Raw genomic sequence first — 18772 nt, 5'->3', positions numbered from 1 at the left:
ACGGTCTTAATCTTGTATTGTTGAGGTCTGTGTTAAAGATCACATTGGTAGATGAGTAACCGGCTGGCTCAATCAAGAATCGGCCAGCTGAGAGTGTCTAAGCCCTTGTATATACCAAGCTACGAGTTGATTGGTGCTTGTATGCATATGTGTCTCAATAAAGACCTTGAAATGCATTCGTTGTACCAAAGTCTGTTGTGTATGTCAAGTTTTTGTTTTTTTTGTTATGTAAGCTGGTATTTGTTGAATGCTTTTGTCATGTTATGCTAGTGAGAGATCTATTGTTAGTCGCTGTTCTCTCTCACACTACTGACCACGTCACTGTCATTCACAACGCGTTTCCTGTATTCATGTTATCATGGAGGTAGTCTCTCCTTCTACCTCCATGATGTTATGAAAACGTGGACAGATTTGCTTAATTTGTACTGTAGGTTTATTAAATTACAGTGTAGCTCTGGCCACGTCAACCATAGGAAAGTTTAAATTGTTATGAAGAATACAAGAACCCGTCTACCCAGATACAATCAAATATAATGATGCAGTCTATTTACCATGGGGGTTGTCTAAATTTTAAGCAATGAAAGAATGAGAAGACACCAATGAAATCAAATGTCATCGACTTGAAGATTGTGCATGTTTAACCTAAACAACAACAAATAATCAGCCGTTTTGTCCATGGACCATATATGTATCCAAGGATGCATATCACGAGCCACACTTTTCAACAGTCAGACAGCACCTTTATAACATTTCAATTTTCAAGAGACATATGCTGGTATCTCTCTGTCTGGCAGTCTTCTGTCTTTATACATGATTGCCATTCTGCCAGTCAATCAGTCCGCCCAGCAGTGTCTCTGTTTCTTTGTCTTCTTTCTCTATACATGACTGCCATTCTGCCAATCAGTCTGTCCGTCTAGCAGTGTGTCTGTCTGTTCGTCTGTCTCTATACATGTCTGTCTGTCTATCTTTGTATTCTGTCTCTATACATGCCTGTCAGTCAGTTAGTCACTTAAGTAAACCACGCTGCCTACCTGTCAGTCAGTCAGTCGGTCAGTCAATCAGACAATCTGTCTGTCTGTCTGTCTGTCTGTCTGTCTGTCTGTCTGTCTGTCTGTCTGTCTGTGTGTTTTTCCGTCCGTGTAGCAGTGTCTCTTTCCCCCTGTCTCTGTTAATGTTCCTGTAATAAAGTCTTCTATCATTAGACCTCCCTGCTAGTCTGTCAGTCCGTCTGTCTGTCTGTCTGTCTGTCTGTCTGCCCGTGTCTCTGTCTGTCTGTCTGCCTGTGTCTCTGTCTGTCTGTCTGTCTGTCTGTCTGTCTGTCTGTCTGTCTGTCTGTCAGTATACCTGTCCGCCAGTCAGTCAGTCTCTGTCTATCGGTATCTCTGTTCCTGTCAACCTGTCTTCTTGTCTGTGCCCCTTCGCTTGTCTATCTCTGTCACTCTCCCCTCCCCCACTGTCTATCTTCTCTCCCTCTGTGTGTTCATGTTGGCGAAAAAAGGTTCATGAGATATTTGCTTGCAAGGCGGTTGCTGTCCGCTTCGGTATTACGATGTGACAACAAATCAGTTCAGTTTGGCGGAAGAGTTGTTCGACGATAACATTTAGTTAGAAGACTACAGCTTCAAATACATACAAAGATGATACTACACTGAACTTTATCATAAGTTATCTTTTAACAATATATGCTGCTTAACTGGCGGTTGGGCTCAGCGGCTGCCTAACCCATCGCCAAACATATACAAGGATGACGCAATTTACACTGTTATTTTTGTCTCTTATGAATTCCAATCGAGCATCTTTATCTATCTTCACTGCAATCTTTATTTTGCCTTGCAGTAACTTAGATGCATGCATACATGACTCTTGCTTTGACATTAGCATTTTGACCGGCGACAGCGTTTTCTCTCAACCTCGCATATTTGACAACTACAGCACAGTAAGTGAGGCTACCCACAATTCCCCTTGATTTGTTCACTCAGACATTTTTTGTTAAAGGCTTTTTCAATTTTATCAGTTTCTTAACAATTTTTAACTTACCATTTAAGTTAAGGATTATTTGTTAAAACCATATTCCAAAATTATCCATTATGTTTAAAATTTAAGACTAAATAGAATGAGAAGTCTATGTTTGGAGGTGCATAAAATTGCCACACTTTTCAAGATAAAGTTATCAGAAACTAAAATGGTCTCGTCATACCACCGTCAGACATGCAAATTACCTTTATTACGAACATTAAAAAAATCAATACCCTTTCTTTTGCCAACACAGATGCATCTTATTCCCTTAGTTTCCCTGAAAATATTGTGTATGGCTGTCAAAAATCTATGTCGACAAAATTACAAAATTGCTATCTCCTCCGCGGAAAAGGGGTTGATCTTCTCATTATTCATAGTGAGAAATCAGAAAATTATGATTATCAGAACTATGTTGCCAGAATTTTGAAATATGGACCGAGTTGTTCTTTGTACAGAAGAAATTTGCTTCAGTTCAGTGAGTGATCTCCGTGTGTACAGATCATGGAGAATTGTGGGTAGCCTCACTTACTGTGTACAGGTGCATCGTCGTTCTCAAACTGATTTCGTAGAGCGATGAATGTTGAACAACTTCCTATACCCTATGTTCCATGGTAGTTAAAGTGGTGTGACCGTTGGAATATCTTTTAGACAGGTACTATCCAGAGTCTGAAGACGATTTCTCCAGAAGAAGTAATTAGGCTACCTTCCGGTCACCTTAAGGTAGAATGCGCCTCGGGGACAGATATTCGGACTCCCAAACTTTTCCAATTCTTTTCTGATCTACCACTTGTGAGGGCTCATTTTGAAGCCCTTGGAGAAAGAAAAACTTTCATCCTCTTAGATTTTTGAAAATCTGAAATTTTCTTTTCCTCCAAAAAGTTAACACAGTGATAGCGGCCATTTTGAATTTCGAATATCGGCAAATCTTTCGAAATTTGTTTCTCCAGTACCAAAATTTGCACGGTGACCCCCGATTTTTATTCTTGATTTTGAAAGAGAATGGTTGAAATCTTGAGGAAAGATGGAGCGAAAGGTAGTCTTTCACGCATACTACCTTAATAATCAGACAATGCAATGACGTAGTTGAATACATATTATGAATGAAATCTTGTTCAAATATTCTGAAGAAAACACTTGTAGTGTAGGTTTTAAACATTAAAATTTCACGACGGCCCCATTGAGATTGAACTTGGAATAACATCATCTGAGAAATCAAGGGTTAGGCGCGCATCCCAAATGCATTTGGAATGATCAAAGGGTTCTACGAAGAAATGCTTTTGGCATGTTGAATCACAGCAAGCATGGAATGCTTGTCTATTCCATTTTATTACACAGTGGCGAATGCAGAATGTTCGCACATTGAAATAATGTTGTATTCCTTTTTTTCTCTTCATCCCTTAAAGGTACCGTGACATTTAGGTGCACGTCTGCAATATCTGACGAACAATCGCAACCTAACAAGGTGACCCGACAAGCTCAACTTCATTGAACATTCGACGCCATGTTTAAAATCTATACTCTCCAGGAAAAAATTAGAAAGTGTGGATGAGTTTGGCGGAACATTTGGGGCGTGTAGCAACTAAATTATGTATTTCAGCAAGACAGAGACAGCGCAAAAAATAAACCTGAAGTGAAGCAGACTTACCAAAGCATTTTGTGTCGAGGTCATAGATGACCCAATCTCGTCACTTTCGTCAACTAACCACGGTACTTCCATTTGTTGCAGGGCTACCGGCTGCAATGGTAAATATCCCTTTTCTCACAAAGTGTGGAAATCGTGCTGGGAAACAAGGCAGCGCGTCAAATGATGACTTTTTGGTGCTTTGTCGAGCCGACGACTGCCAGTTCATCCGGACAAATACTGAAGCTGGTGTAATTATTCACAAATAATTTGATAATTTAGGGTCAGAGGGGATATAATGTTATGCTACTTAGTTTACAATAGCCAACCGGAGACATGGGATTACCTTATCTGAAGAGACAGGCAGATAACTAAAAACCGTTTAACTGTGTGCGTTTTAAAAGATCTTGTTGACCAGAATAACTCCCAGAAGCGTCACATCCAACGCTATGGAGTAAAATTAATGGAACTGAAATTTGATTTTATAGAGGGTCGATAACTTTTTCCCCATTAATGCGTTAGTTTTTCAGAAAAATCAAGAGTAATATGGGTTAAAAATGCACGAATAGCACGCTCTGTGAGCAGTAAATTTTCACACCTCTCTGAACGCCAGTCAAACATCAGTATCAAACACTTAAAACCGAGCCAGCAAAATCCAGTCATGTAAACCGCCCTCACTGGCGAGAAATACGCCTGTCCTGAAATTATTCTGATTGAATATGATAAACAAACAGACAAAAAAACAAATAGATGAACAAACGAACAAGTAAATAAAATACAAGAAAAATAATGGAATAAATAAAGAAATAAAGGAATAAATCAAACGCCAGTACCAAATAGTTTAACCTGGCAAACAAAATCCAGTCATTTAAACCACCCTCACAGGCGCCAAATACGCCTCTCCTGCAATTATTCTGACAGAAAGATGACGCATACACATACATACATACATACATACATACATACATACATACATACATACATACATACATACATACATACATACATACATACATACATACATACATACATACATACATACATACATACATACATACATACATACATACATACATACATACATACATACATACATACATACATACATACATACATACATACATACATACATACATACATACATACATACATACATACATAAATTGGCTTGATTGGTTGTTCATGAAATTGGAAACCTATGGGCACGTTTATTTTGCAGAGTTCTCGTGTTTAGTCGGCATTCTTACGAAATGACGAGAGTCGCCTGTACGTTAAGTGTCATTGTAAAAAAAAAGAGCAAAATCAAATGATGTGATTATAAGGAAGACATGAACAGAAAGCGTTCAAAGGTATCACACTTATCTTCTTCTCAAAAATCAAAACAGAAAGAAAATCTGACAAAACAACAAGTATGTAGAACACAAAGAATAATTCCGCACTCAACATACATTGGTGGCGTTCATGGATTTCAGGCATTTGAACAATTCAAGGGGTGGCGCTGTTTGGGAGGTTTACGGCATACCGAGCGCATGGATATCGATTCTAAATCAGGCAGTCAGAGGACAGATCAGGTTATATCTCATCACTTCAACGATATTTAAAGGTATACTGTCACCTGTTCCAATTTTGCCACAGTTACCATAAAAAGAGAAAATCTAACCAATCACAGATATTAAGCGGGTGGCCGCTTTTTAAAAACAGCGCCCTCACATGGGCATTTTGAATACCAAGGAACGCCTCTTTGACCGTATATGGGTACATTTAGAATACAGGTGACTGTATACCTTTAAGAGGTTATTAAATCGACTGTCACCTGTGACACATAAACATGTGAGTGTCAATAATACCACGAGGGATGGCGCCCTACAGGTTTTCAGAGAGGATGCATTTTCTGCCAAACTGTTACACTCCATTAGGTTCTATTTTCATCTTAAATAGTTCCCTAAAACTGTATGTGTGACGAAGCAATGTGATTAAAAGAACTGTATTGTAGTGAAAGACTATTTAGAAAATCGATATTTTCATGTTCTTCGAATTTATGCCCAGGATGACATTAGGTAAATGGAGGTCTTCAAATAACCAAGAGATAAAATGTGAATCACATCTTCACTGTAACCGGAACTACTTACACTTAGGCGTACGCATTGATATGTTTACAGCTGGGTGAAAATAATTGATGACACTTCGAGACGTCATTTATAATTTTGTTAAAAATCGTGTTGTTTGTTTTCATTTTTTGGGCATTCTACTTGAGTAGGAGCAGAGATTTATTAAAAACAACAAAACGAACGCATTGAAAATTTGGTATGTATTGCAACAGACACCGTTATCGTTCATCGTCCCTTGCCATGTTTTCATGTTGACTTCGCTGCTGAAGAGTAGGCCTACGGTCCTCGTCAACAGTGCATCATGACAGAAAAGTTACACGACAAGTTTCCATTTTGACGAGTTTTAATAACTCGGAAGTGAACTATATCGAGATTAACCATACAGTTACAGAGAGGGTGCACATGACATATGCTCCCGATTGGTACAGTGACTTAGAGAGGCCATGCTCTTGTTCGAGTAAGCTTCCGATACAAACGATAAGATACTCCAGGGAAAAGTCAGCTAAATGGTCTTCGTAACTACAAAATATTATCCAGGTACGGAAAGAAATGACGTCATTTCTCATATCCATTTTCATATATTCTCTTTCCATAGCTACTGGAAAGTATTAATTAATTCCAGAGGGAAGAGTGTTTATATCAACTATTTCCCTTTCCTTTTTTATACAAGCTTGAGAAAATACATCTGTATCTGAATAGGTAGATATTACAGCTTTCTCAATAAATAGGATTGAAATATGAATAATTCATTTTCGCGATTTTTTTATTTAATTTGTCTAAAATTTGGTTCGAATATGTGCATGGTCACCCATTCAATTAGCATCTTTCAACATGTTAAACAAGTAAGCTTCGTATGTCGTATCAAACAAAATTCATGAAAAATGGCCGACTTTGTCCCTTTAACATAATCCACAGCTTGAATCGTTATGTTTTAATGTTTAAAGGTTTTGACTTTCACGAGGAATATTATTTCGATTTGATTAATTTGCTTTGCTTCATGTGAATTCTTTTGTTTGGATTCACGATTTTGAATTTCAATTGTGCTTATATTTGGTTTATTTTGATTTGAGATCAGATCCATAACGGTTTTGATTTGTATTTCCACACGCACAAGGGACATGGTTTCATTCTTTTGCTAAGTTCATTCTTCGTTTCATTTGAAAGTGATCTGGGATTTTGGTTTTGTTTCTTAATGAAAACTTCGTTATATTGGCTTAAAACCATGTATCGAAATCGTTTTAGATTTATTGTAATTTTGTCGCCAACTTTCATGACATAAATCCTTAGATCGCCCCAGTGGAGAATAAAGGTTGTCGAAATTTCAAATAGTATAAACCTTATCTGTCTCTGCCGAGAATGATGCTCCGTGCCTAAACCGTCTTCCACAATCACTGAAGCAGTTACTAAGTTCACGCGTCGAAATTGAAAGACCTTAAATTTCGCCCAAACTTTCCCCTTAAGAAATTTCAGACCATAATTCTTGATTTTGAATAAAATCCAGGGGTCACGCTGCAAAATTTGGTACAAGACTAAAAATGATCAAATATTTACTTACATTTTAAAGTCAAAATGTTTACAGAGCTAGCCTGTGATAATTCTATAGGGTTAGTTAAGACCTTACTCACTGATTCAAAATGGCTGCCGACCCTCTGTATACTCTATTGGGTGCGTTAAGACCTTGTTTACTAAATATAAGTTAAAAGAAGCTCCGCACGTGGTAGGGTTAAATGTTTTGTTAAAGTGTGAGAGTCCGAATATCTGTCACCGAGTCCCAGTCGACCTTAAGGCAGTATGCACCTCGAAAGTAAAAGACTTAACTTTTGCTCCAATGTTTCTTAAGGAATCTTTCAACTATAATATTTCAAAATCAAGAATAAAAATCGGGGGGTCACCGTGCAAATTTTGGTACTAGTGAAACAAATAACCTAAGATTTATCGATATGTAAAATTTAAAATGGCCGCCATCCCTGTGTTAACTCTATGGAGAAATATAACATTTCCGAATTTTGAAAACTAAGGTGGTGAAAAGTTTTCGTACACCAAGAGCTTTAAAATGAACTCCAACAAGTGGTATATCAGAAAAGAATTGTAAAAGTTTGAGATTCCGAATATCTGCCCCTGAGGCCTATTCGACCATAAGAAAGGACAGAGTGTGCTTCAATGGCTGTAAAGCCAACAAGTGATGTTTACTAGTTTCTCAACATCTGAGAGAATGAAGCATGTGATGCAGGATCAATTTCACTGGCAAACAGCTTGATATACGCTCATCATATCTACGTATATGGACTCGTATTTTAGTAGAATATGTGAGTATACAACAGTCTGCGTAGCTGCAGATTGGAAATGTGCAACAGAAATACATAGTGCATATGTACGTATATGGAACATCTCACTGTGTTAGTATACGTATGCGTATATCCATGTATACCATGAGTGCACAACGCAGACCTTAGCATACTAAGTGTACATTATAAACATACCAACGTATTTGTATGTATTCTTAGTGCAGATCTTCCTCGATGTTTGCATAAATTACCATTACGGGAAGGCTCAATTAACTTGGATGGTACCTGAAACCCGAGTTGCTGCCTGTCAACTCGGATGACAAACATAACACTTTTAATCCCCAAAGGTGTTAATGTTCCATTGTTGCGTTTATCTTATCCAGCTGGTGCTATGATAGGAACATCAGGGCTGTAACGACTCACTCAATACCACGGGCACACACATATGCTTGCACATGGAACTATGTTGACAGGAAAAAGTGAACTACCCACTTTTCAATGCAAGTAATCTAGTTTCTTCTTTAATTTAGGCTCTAAACTAAGTTTTAGAAATATGGTGAAACAAAATATCGTTCTTCGTTCATTTTCATTCAAGTTTCCTATTTTCGGACGCTTCACTTCAGTAACGCGCACTGATCATATATGCAAATGTGATCAGAACAGCATGGAACGTTCTTTCCACGTGTGTACGGCGCTTATCTGACAAAACGTGCTTATCTGACAAAACTCTTTTTAGCAATACCCTGGGGAGTCACTTTAGCCAGCGCACTTCATGTGCGCGGTACATGTCGTCGCTTCGTACGATGTCGTGTACACGGAATGTGTCAATTTAAGGTTAATACGAATTCTTCTATACGAAGGATTTTGTTTCTGTAAACTACTCTCAAATTGTTGACATATAATTAATTCTTTTTTATTGTGGTTGTTCTTCCATCGGCCGGGCTCGCGCTCGCTCACTGTAGTCGAGACCTAAACCATGAAGATAACTCCGTATTGCAACATGTAGGTGCTTTTTTTCTCATCCACTTGCATGTTTATTGAGTATAATTTATGTACTTAAATGGCAAAATTAGCGATCGAGGAAGGTGATGAAAAACAAAAACAAGAAGTACTCTGCTTGCCATTGTGGTGATTTTGATACTCCCGCCATCGCGTACCGTGAGAGCGGACGACCTCATGTGACCTCGTGCCCTCTCCTCTACCCCTTAAGACAGCCTCTATGTGTTGATCGATGTATACACAATGATTAATTGAGGTGCTCGGCGATTTTACGCAATCAATGAAATTTACTGTATTTTTTAACTGTTTTATGGCTGTTTTGTGATGTTTGTGATTTTAGACTTCTGTAATTAAAATTTCATTCGTGTGTTTTAACAGACGAAGTATTGTGTGAGGGATTACTTTCCACAAATGAGTAAGGCTACAAGCAGTAATTAGTTATTTTTGTCAGATAAGCACACGTTTTGTCAGATAAGCGCCGTACATACGTGCCCAGCTTTTTCATGCACATGCAAACAACGTAACGTGTCCTCCGCGTATCCTGTGACATCCCCGAGAAAAAGAACGAAATCAATGAATTGCTAGCCAGAAACCTTTTGTAACAGTATGGCCACTTTTACATATAAGAAAGGAGAAATGGTAGAGGCAGTTGACGAGGTCGGCGTTAGGCGCCGACCGGCGTGGGCCATGCTAAAAGTAGTTCCGGCAGTGCTAATGTTTTGTTTACACTAAAAGATAATCTGTTCGCATAACCAACTCGGGTTAGTCGGGTACTTCTAAGTTAATGCATCACTAACACAGATACGTATTAGCATATTTGAGTTCACACCTCAGGTATTTTTGCGTATTTTCAGCGCAAATCTTCCCTACTATTAGCATTAATTACGTCACCATCACAGATATGTATTAGCATATTTGAGTGTACATCCCTGGTATTTTCACATATTCTCAGTGCAGACCATCCCAGAAATTAACATAAAGTATGTCATCATTAGGGTCAACTATTTGCATAAGTCACTGAATGGGTCACACTACTGGGTCATCATCCATGGCTAGGATTTGGCTTTGCCCTTTTATACTCAGATCGCCATTATTTTGCATTTATTTATACTGTTGCAGTTTTCATTGCAAATAATTTTTACACTTATGTAGAAGCCAATGTTGTATGACATTTAAGTGACAAAGTTCAGTCATAAAATATATGTGTCATGAGATGGAGTAGCAAACAAAACATAAACATAAAACATGCCAATCTATATTCTCCAATCACACACCGATACAAAAATATACTCACATACAACCATATTAATAACCACAATATCCTTATGATATTCTTCACATAAGAATTGTTATTAAAAATTAAAAATACTTCATGAATTATAAAAGTTACAAAGAAAAATTGCAAGGCTTTCAGTAAAATGACAGCTGTAAATGACTGTATCTGATAAATCAACTTGTCAGGTGCGCCTTCGTGTTATCATAATAAAGTCATTTTGTTACATACACAGTCTCCAAACCTTTGTGAAGTAAATTTATCGGTATTAGACACACTGTTGTGTCATATTGCAAAGTACAAATGTAAATGTGTAAAAATCCTTGTAAAAATGACATGACTGGTTATCTAAATAAATAATTTTAAAAAAATTTGTCACTGTGTATAATGCAAAAAAAGGCTACATAAGAATTACATGACTGTGTCTCTCAAAACAATGATGTTACAAAATAGGGTTACTAAGTGTCCAACTCAAACTCTAGCCTTATTCAACAAATCCTTGTGACATTTTTTGGTGGATCCCTACCACCTGGTGGCCCACCAATCCTCTTTAACTTCAAGGTTGGCAGATTTTCTAAAATCCCCCATTTTCCGTACCGCTTGATCGTTTCGACGTCATGTCCATCGCCGATGATCGTCTGCTGTGAGTAAACCACGCTGAAAAAGACCGAGTTTCTGACGAGATAACTCCGACCAATGCGCCTCACCAGGTTGAATGCCATATCCGATCACCATAAACGTACGCGTCTGAGTGAAAGCCGCAGTAGGCTACTGTTACATAAGCGTCGAGAATGGACAATACGCGCACAACGAGATCTCACACGATTTATTACATGCCTCGATATGAGTACAAATCAGTGCATTGATCTGAACACAGTCCCTCTATCCAATAATAGGAACATCCGGGGAGTAAGTGCCGGTGAACGATGTACTGACCGGTTGCCATGGTTAACCGGTTCAGCGAAGCCTTCGACTAGTCTGGTTCGCCGACCCATTTTCCTCAGTAGAGGCCGTGGGGAAAAATAGGGTCAGGTACCGGCAAATGTAAACATGGACGCTATTGGGTTAACATAAAACAAGGTGTGATTGGATGAAAGTAACACTTGTAACTTTTTCTCATGTTTCTTGGGTTTCGCACTTTCAGGCTCACTTGACACCAACTTCTTGTTTGTACCACAAAGCCGTGGAGGTAGAAATAAAGATTTTCTACCTCCATGATTTAGCCTCTGTGATTTAGCACACCTATTGATACTTTTAGAACGTCGACATTTGCTTTCAATTAGCTGTGATATCGCAGCGGTACTTGTGGCGTGTATCGAACGTGCTCGGGTCATTGGGGCCACGCCACAGTCGGCGATAACCTCAGTGACCCTAGCGCGTTCGATACACGCCACAAGTACTGCTGCGATATCACAGCCAGCCTTCAATCACCTCTATTTCCCCGTTCTTCTGGATTAATCCTTTCAGTTTATGTTTCCCGTCTCGTGTGCCAATGTTTTTGGTTCGGATACCAGTGTTCGAACATAATTTTGATCCAGTCGAATTTTGACCGGCGTTTTCATGGTAGCAGCCATATTTGTTGTAGCATGTTCTGTCAGGTGACTAACCTCCGCCATCTTGAACAAAGTTCTGTTCAAAATGGCTACCCGGTACCTGACCCTATTTTTCCCCTCGCCCTCTACCGGGGAAACTGGGTCAGGGAACCAGACTACCCTTCGACGTTTTCGACGTCAAAGTAGACGCTTAACGCTAAATGTAAAATATCCATGCGCTTGCTGCTATTTTGACTTTCGTTAAAATCTGCTTGATACTGGTCGATAATGGTAAAATTGTTTGAAAATATCCTGCATGTAACTAAATGTCAGATAGCATTAACTGTGAAGAGGCATATTATAAAAATATTATTGCCTGAATACATGGTTTTATATGCCTCCTGGCGTCGGGCAAATTGTCACCTGCTCTCGGGCACATAGACCCATGTATTCACGCAATAAAATTTATTGTTGACCTTCCTGTGTGAAATCATAGTTGGATTTTGTCGATGCAATTTTGCCACAAATACCGGGCAAATATCAAACAATGGGTTTAGGCGTCATGTAAAACTAATTCCTGTAAGTTCTAAACATAGTCGAAAATATTGATAGCATTCTCTCATGCTACATTTCCGAAATCAAAAAGTAAATCTGAAAAATGTGATCGCTGAACTACTCCACAAAGGTGCAAGATAGCTGGATTGCCGAAATAAGCAAATTCTGGGATATTTAGCCGCTTTTCAGCTATGATTGTTAATTAGGCATTGCATAGATATTTAGCCGCTATTATCAGACATTGCGGAGATATTTAGCCGCTATTAAACTTTGACTGTTTATAAGCTATTGCAGGGATATTTAGCCGCTATTCACATGTGACTGTAGGTTAGACAGTGCGGAGATATTTAGCATCTATTCGGCTGTGCTGTGAACATTGCAGGGATATTGAGCAGCTATTCAGCTGTGACAATTTATCAGACATTGCTGAGATATTTAGTAGCTGTTCAGTTGTGTCTGTCTATAAGACATTACGGCTAAATTTGGCAGCTATTCAAATGTGACTGTTTATTAGGCATTGCAGGGGACATTTAAGCAGCCATTCAGCTATTTTCAGTGGTGCTGAACAACATTACTGCTCAGTTTTTCAAGCTATTAGTGTTTAAACGCTATCAGCTACCCATAGCTGTTTATTAGATAGCGGTCAGCTACAATGCATTGCCCAAACAAATCTCAATTTCAGTGCTGTCATAATGACCTATTAGAAATTGCAAAAACATTTCTTGTGCATACATTCCCCAGACTGTCTTCTGTAGTTTGAAAATTTCATATGAGCATTACGGTCTGTATGTTCCCTGTTTCATGAAGATACCAATAAAGGGTTATAACTTTTGTGATTAATAATTTTAAGTTTCAAATGTGTTTGTAGAAATATTGTTGTGCGGGTATATTTTTAAAGTTATGTAAAGATTCCAGTCAGAATTGACCAATCTCAACCAATCAATAAACACATAGTTTTTGAAATTTTACTGTTGATCTACAGAGCTTCTAAACGGTAAACTATTGTCGTTGTGCGGGTATGTCATCTTTTATTCTCTGTTAACGTCTTTGAAATGAAAAAAAGGCGAAAATCACAGAAACAGTCAATTTTAACCACGCCAATGGGAGAACCTGAGATTGAGGACTGCTGCTTTAGATTTGGTACCATGATTATTCTAAGTATTCTGATTTGGTCAATGAGATGACATGTAATCGGACAAAAGCTTTAGAATCCAGCATCAACGTATAAGAAGTTTTTGTATTACGTCCAAACAGAAAAATTACAGTACATTAACACACATACAGTTGACAGCCATTCTATGGAAAAAGCTGTTATATATTATATAATAATGAATACAGGGATTATACTTTTAGTTTACAAGTGCCTGCTATACAAGATAAACCCGATGTCACAATGGCACAATATCGGGCATATATGTAAGGTCTTCTTCCGTTGTCACTTTGAACGGAAACATCAAACAAAAGATATGATATGCATGACTTACCCGAAAGGTAATTATCATATTGACGTTGCGCGTAACTACTAAACGTCATTGTACAGTTTCAAGTGTGTAGTTGAATCACACCGGATGAGCAAACGGCCGCATACAAGTTAAAGACGAATGGGCGTGCCCAAAATAAAATCAACTGTTGGTTCGACAAATACGACGTGGCGTTGCGCAGTCACCGCCAGACATACCGTCAGTCCTGTCCGAAGGCTCTTGCGGTGCTGCTATTGCTGTATGCATCAACAGTAGATGGTTTCAGTTGATGTGTTTTGGAGTTTTTACTCTTTCTCCCCCATTTGCAACTGTAGAGGTCCAACTTTGCGTAAAAAACAATGGGATTGGGCGAAGCGATGGTGATGAAAGGGTTAAGTTTATTGTTGTTGACACTACTTTTCAGATGAATGATAATTTGCCTTTGCTGTTGATTGCTTGCATTCTTGCCGAGAGATTTGTTCCCTTTTTGTTCGTGATTATGTCTCTGATCACATCGTTGGGCCGCATGAATCATGGACAAGAACGAATTCAAACAATCAAAAAACAGTCAGGGTAGGTGTCGTGGCAGCCATAGGGTGTTTATTGATTTGTGTTGACCGGTTTTATTCGCGGATTTGAGGAAATCTCCGTAGATTCCTTAATTTGCGATTGGCCATTCTCTCTTATTTTGTCGATCATGAAACCTTCGTCCACACCAACATCATGGAAGGCATGTGATCGCAAGCCGAGCACATGGTTGGACCCACATATTCTTGACACTATCTTTGTTGGTTTATTCTGACAACCATTTTGAGGACAAAATCGGTGCATGGCTGTCTGTTCGAGTTCTTGACTTTACCTATAAGTTAAAAATGAAATGAGCCAACAACAACGTGTGGACGCTCCAGAAGGTATATTAACAGGTGCGTTTGTACCATGCTTTACTAGTTCACTTTGTTTACTGCCAAACTGACACTACCAACAGTTTTAATTCCGATTGTAAAGTTGGAAGTCATGCATTATCGAACACTGACGAAGTGGAATAACTCGTCTACAAAATGTAAAATGACAATACCTGACCATGAAAACATATCGAAGCAAATGAAAAAAAAATGATGAAAACGCGACAAGAATCAACAACGTAAGTTCTGAACTTACTAAACATAGCAAATTAGGATTTTGCCATATGTAGTAGATAATACGGCTAGTTTTCAATCGGGTTCGAACCCACAACATACGGCATCAGTCGCCTAGCGGAGAGGCCACAGAGAGAACCGCTCGGCTAAATCTCCACTCCCAAAAAAAGAGTGGTTCAATAGCCGGCTAAGTTGTTACATTTTTCTGACTGAGACCGCTCCACACGTTGTAGAGTTCGTGAAGCACTCACGCACGCATGCTCACTATCACACATCGCACATACAAACTTTATCGAAGCGAAGCAACGAATACATCGCTTTAACCGGGCGAACGATAACCTCGGGGACAATTCTGTCCACCAGCAGAGCTACCAACCCAGAGTAGAAATACGGCTAGTTTTCAATCGGGTTCGAACCCACAACATACGGCATCAGTCGCCTAGCGGAGAGGCCACAGAGAGAACCGAGACAGTTTGTATCAAAATGGAGCCATGACCTCTAAGCCTGGGCTGCAGCTAAGCAATAGATACTAATTAACATGGCGGCACTGTGAAATCGCTGCGCTCGCTAAATTCCAATTTGATGCCGATTTCTATCACAACATTGATTTTATGGTTTCGTCAAATTTACAGTTCGGATTATTCGTGCTCCGACTTTTCAGAAACGGATGGTTTATTCATAGTTACTATTTCTTAGTGAAGGTAGTAAACCAAACTAAGCCACGATTAGCTTGCGCTGTTTAGCTTCTTTTGAAAAAATCTGAATACCTATATTTCTTCAAAGACCCAGGCTCGGGAGTAAACGTGCAAAACGGTCCGTCAACCAGGTCCACTTTTTACCATCACCCTTGCTTTAGCTTCTTAAGTTTTTTCAATTGATTTTGCTTGTCGAGATTGTCAAATTGAAAAATACAGTTACTGGCACTCTACGGTCAGCATAGGGCAATTCGAGATAACATAAACAAAATGAGCGCCAAAGTATGACAGATTTGCAAAGGAAGAAATAGAAGTTGACTTTATATGGTAAAGCCCCAATAGTAACTGCATATTTCTCTCTCAGTTACACTCGAAACAAGTTTGTAATCGGAAATAAGCATATTTGATTTCTAATTTGCATAAATTAAATATGGCTTACTTTTAAATGAAAAGTATACAGATGGGCTGAAAATACGGATGCTATTTGCATATCATGCTCAAGCTGGACTTTACCTTGCCCACCCCGATACCATGTGCAATAATACATTTTTTATTGTAGCTTAATTGGGAGAGGTTCGAGACTGCGTGTGGATTACCGTGGAACGAGGCCACCCTGGGTGTACCATCGTTAGCTTTGACCGTCGAGAAGAAGATGGTGAAATTTTACTGTTTTTTTGTAGATTTTGCAAAAGCATTTGATTCTGTTGAAATGCTTTTTTTCAATCTGCAGTCGATTGGTTTATCCGGCAAAATGTATAATATTGTGAAATGTATGTATAGTTATGTTGAATCTTGTGTTAGTTTTAATGGAGCATATCAAAATATTTTTACTGCAGCAGTGGTGTAAAACAAGGTAGTGTGTTCAGTCCAGTGCTGTTCTCGCCTCGAAAGTAAAAGACTTAAACTTTTGCTCAAACATTTCTTAAGGAATCTTTCAACCATTCACTTTCATAAAAATCGGGGGTCACCGTGCAAAGTTTGGTACTAGGGAAACAAATAACTCAAGGTTTACCGTTATTTAAAATTCAAAATGGCCACCATCCCTGTGTTAACTATACGGAGAAAAATAAAATTTTCGAATTTCCAAAAACTAAACTGATAAAAATTTTTTTTACACCAAGAGCTTTAAAATGAACACCCACAAGTGGTAGATCAGAAAAGAATTGAAAAAGTTTGAGAGTCCGAATATCTGTCCCTGAGGCGCGTTCTACCTCAATCACCTGGTTATTTCCATAGGTGCCAGAGGTAATCTTTTACTTCATGCCGATGATATTGCCATATTTTCAGACTGCGCAATAGGGTTATTCAAAGATTAATTAACATACTTATGTAAATTCAGTCACAAAATGTATTAAATATTGGTCAAATCAAAGAAGACAGGATGGCTGCACATGCATACAAATTGATGTTTTCAATTGATGAGAATGGGCACAAATTATGGGCCTCAGAGATTTAAAATATTTTATGTTCATATCGTTATGGCAGTGTCTGGCTGTCACAAGGGATTGGAGATATTTCATCATTTATAGCTGGGTTTCTACGTGTGTCTGTTTTTTTGCAAACAGGAATTGTACAGTGACGTATGTACAAAAGACAAACTCCGTACATACCGTATTTATAAAAACATGCTCGTACCGGAAAAACTACCTGCTTGGAATTACATAATCAAAATATAGCATGAGTTGGCAAGAATGAGATGTTCATGTCTTGGTTTAAGAGTCAAGAAAGGAAGTCATATCGGCATTGATATTGAAGATAGAATTTGTGAAATATGTTCAGAAGGCGCTGAGGATGAATTTCATGTCATATTTCTATGCCCATTGTATCAGATATTTATAACCACATCATAACTCTGACTTTCTTAGGATATTTTTTTACACTGATGACGCTGAAGTCGCAAAAATGTTACTTATTCTCGGCAATTTTGTCCGTAAAGCCAATCAGCAGTGTGACCAGGCTTGTTCTGTTCAATAGCCATTTTGTTGTTTACGTTGTTTACCAACAAACTGCCAATGTAGTTCGGGAAAACTCTAAAACTGATGACATTCATCGTGCAAATCTCAACGCTTACCGTGAAATATCACGGCTGATATTTTACGGTGAACGTAACCAGGATGTAGCAATATGGGCATGGATATATATATATATATATATATATATATATATATATATATATATATATATATATATATATATATATATATATATATATATATATATATATATATACGGCAGACCTATTACAATGTTGATTTATATTTCCATATACACTATATGATTTCATTTTTTTATTTTTTAAAGATTTTTTGAAATGTTGTCGCTAACTTTCATGACATAAATTAGCTCAGCAGAAATTTACAGATTGTAAAAATTTTAATTGACATTAATCTTATCTTTCTCAAAAGAACATGATGGTTCCTGCCCGAACCTTCATCGGTGATCCTTGCTCAAGCGAAGGTTGTGCCTCGAAAATGAAAGGCTTAAACTTTTCCCCAAACTTTCCCCTAGGAAACCTTTACACCATTCCATTTCGGAATGCAAGAATAAAATTTAGGGGTCACGCTGCAAAATTTGGTACTAGAGAAACAAATTATCCAATATTTACCTATACTTCAAATTCAAAATGGCTGGTGACCTTATTTACTCATTCAAAATGGCTGCGAACCCTAACCCTGTGCTACCGGTATGCGGTCAGTTGAGACCTTATTTAAGACTAAACATGTTATTTCCGTATTTGTAATCAGAAATAACCATGCCATGTTCCTGGAAGCTATTAAAGTTTTTAAGCGGCGACATCGCTTCGCAGGCGGGGAGTGGCAGCCATTGTTGTTGTATGCGTTGTTTAACAACAAACTGCCAATGTAGTTCGGGAAAACTCTAAAAACTGATGACGTTCATCGTGCATATCTCGACGTTAACGTGAAATATCACGGCTGATATTTTACGGTGAACGTAACTAGGATGTAGCAATGTGGGCATGGGTATATAATATATATATATATATATATATATATATATATATATATATATATATATATATATATATATATATATATATATACAATGTTTATTTAATTTCCATATACACTATA

General features: G+C 38.1%; 1 protein-coding gene across 1 annotated transcript in view; it reads right to left on the bottom strand.

The window, feature by feature from the left end:
* The window catches only part of LOC139123776 (uncharacterized), a 46858-nt gene extending 35834 nt beyond the window's left edge, over positions 1-11024 (bottom strand). The window contains exon 1 of the mRNA XM_070689929.1: positions 10829-11024. Coding sequence (XP_070546030.1) covers positions 10829-11024 — 196 coding nt within the window. The remainder of the gene's footprint in view (positions 1-10828) is intronic.
* Between the last annotated feature and the right edge of the window lie 7748 nt (positions 11025-18772).

Source organism: Ptychodera flava (genome assembly GCF_041260155.1).
Source record: "Ptychodera flava strain L36383 chromosome 23 unlocalized genomic scaffold, AS_Pfla_20210202 Scaffold_23__1_contigs__length_28996876_pilon, whole genome shotgun sequence".
Lineage (NCBI taxonomy): Eukaryota > Metazoa > Hemichordata > Enteropneusta > Ptychoderidae > Ptychodera > Ptychodera flava.
This window is presented reverse-complemented; position numbering and strand designations above follow the sequence as displayed.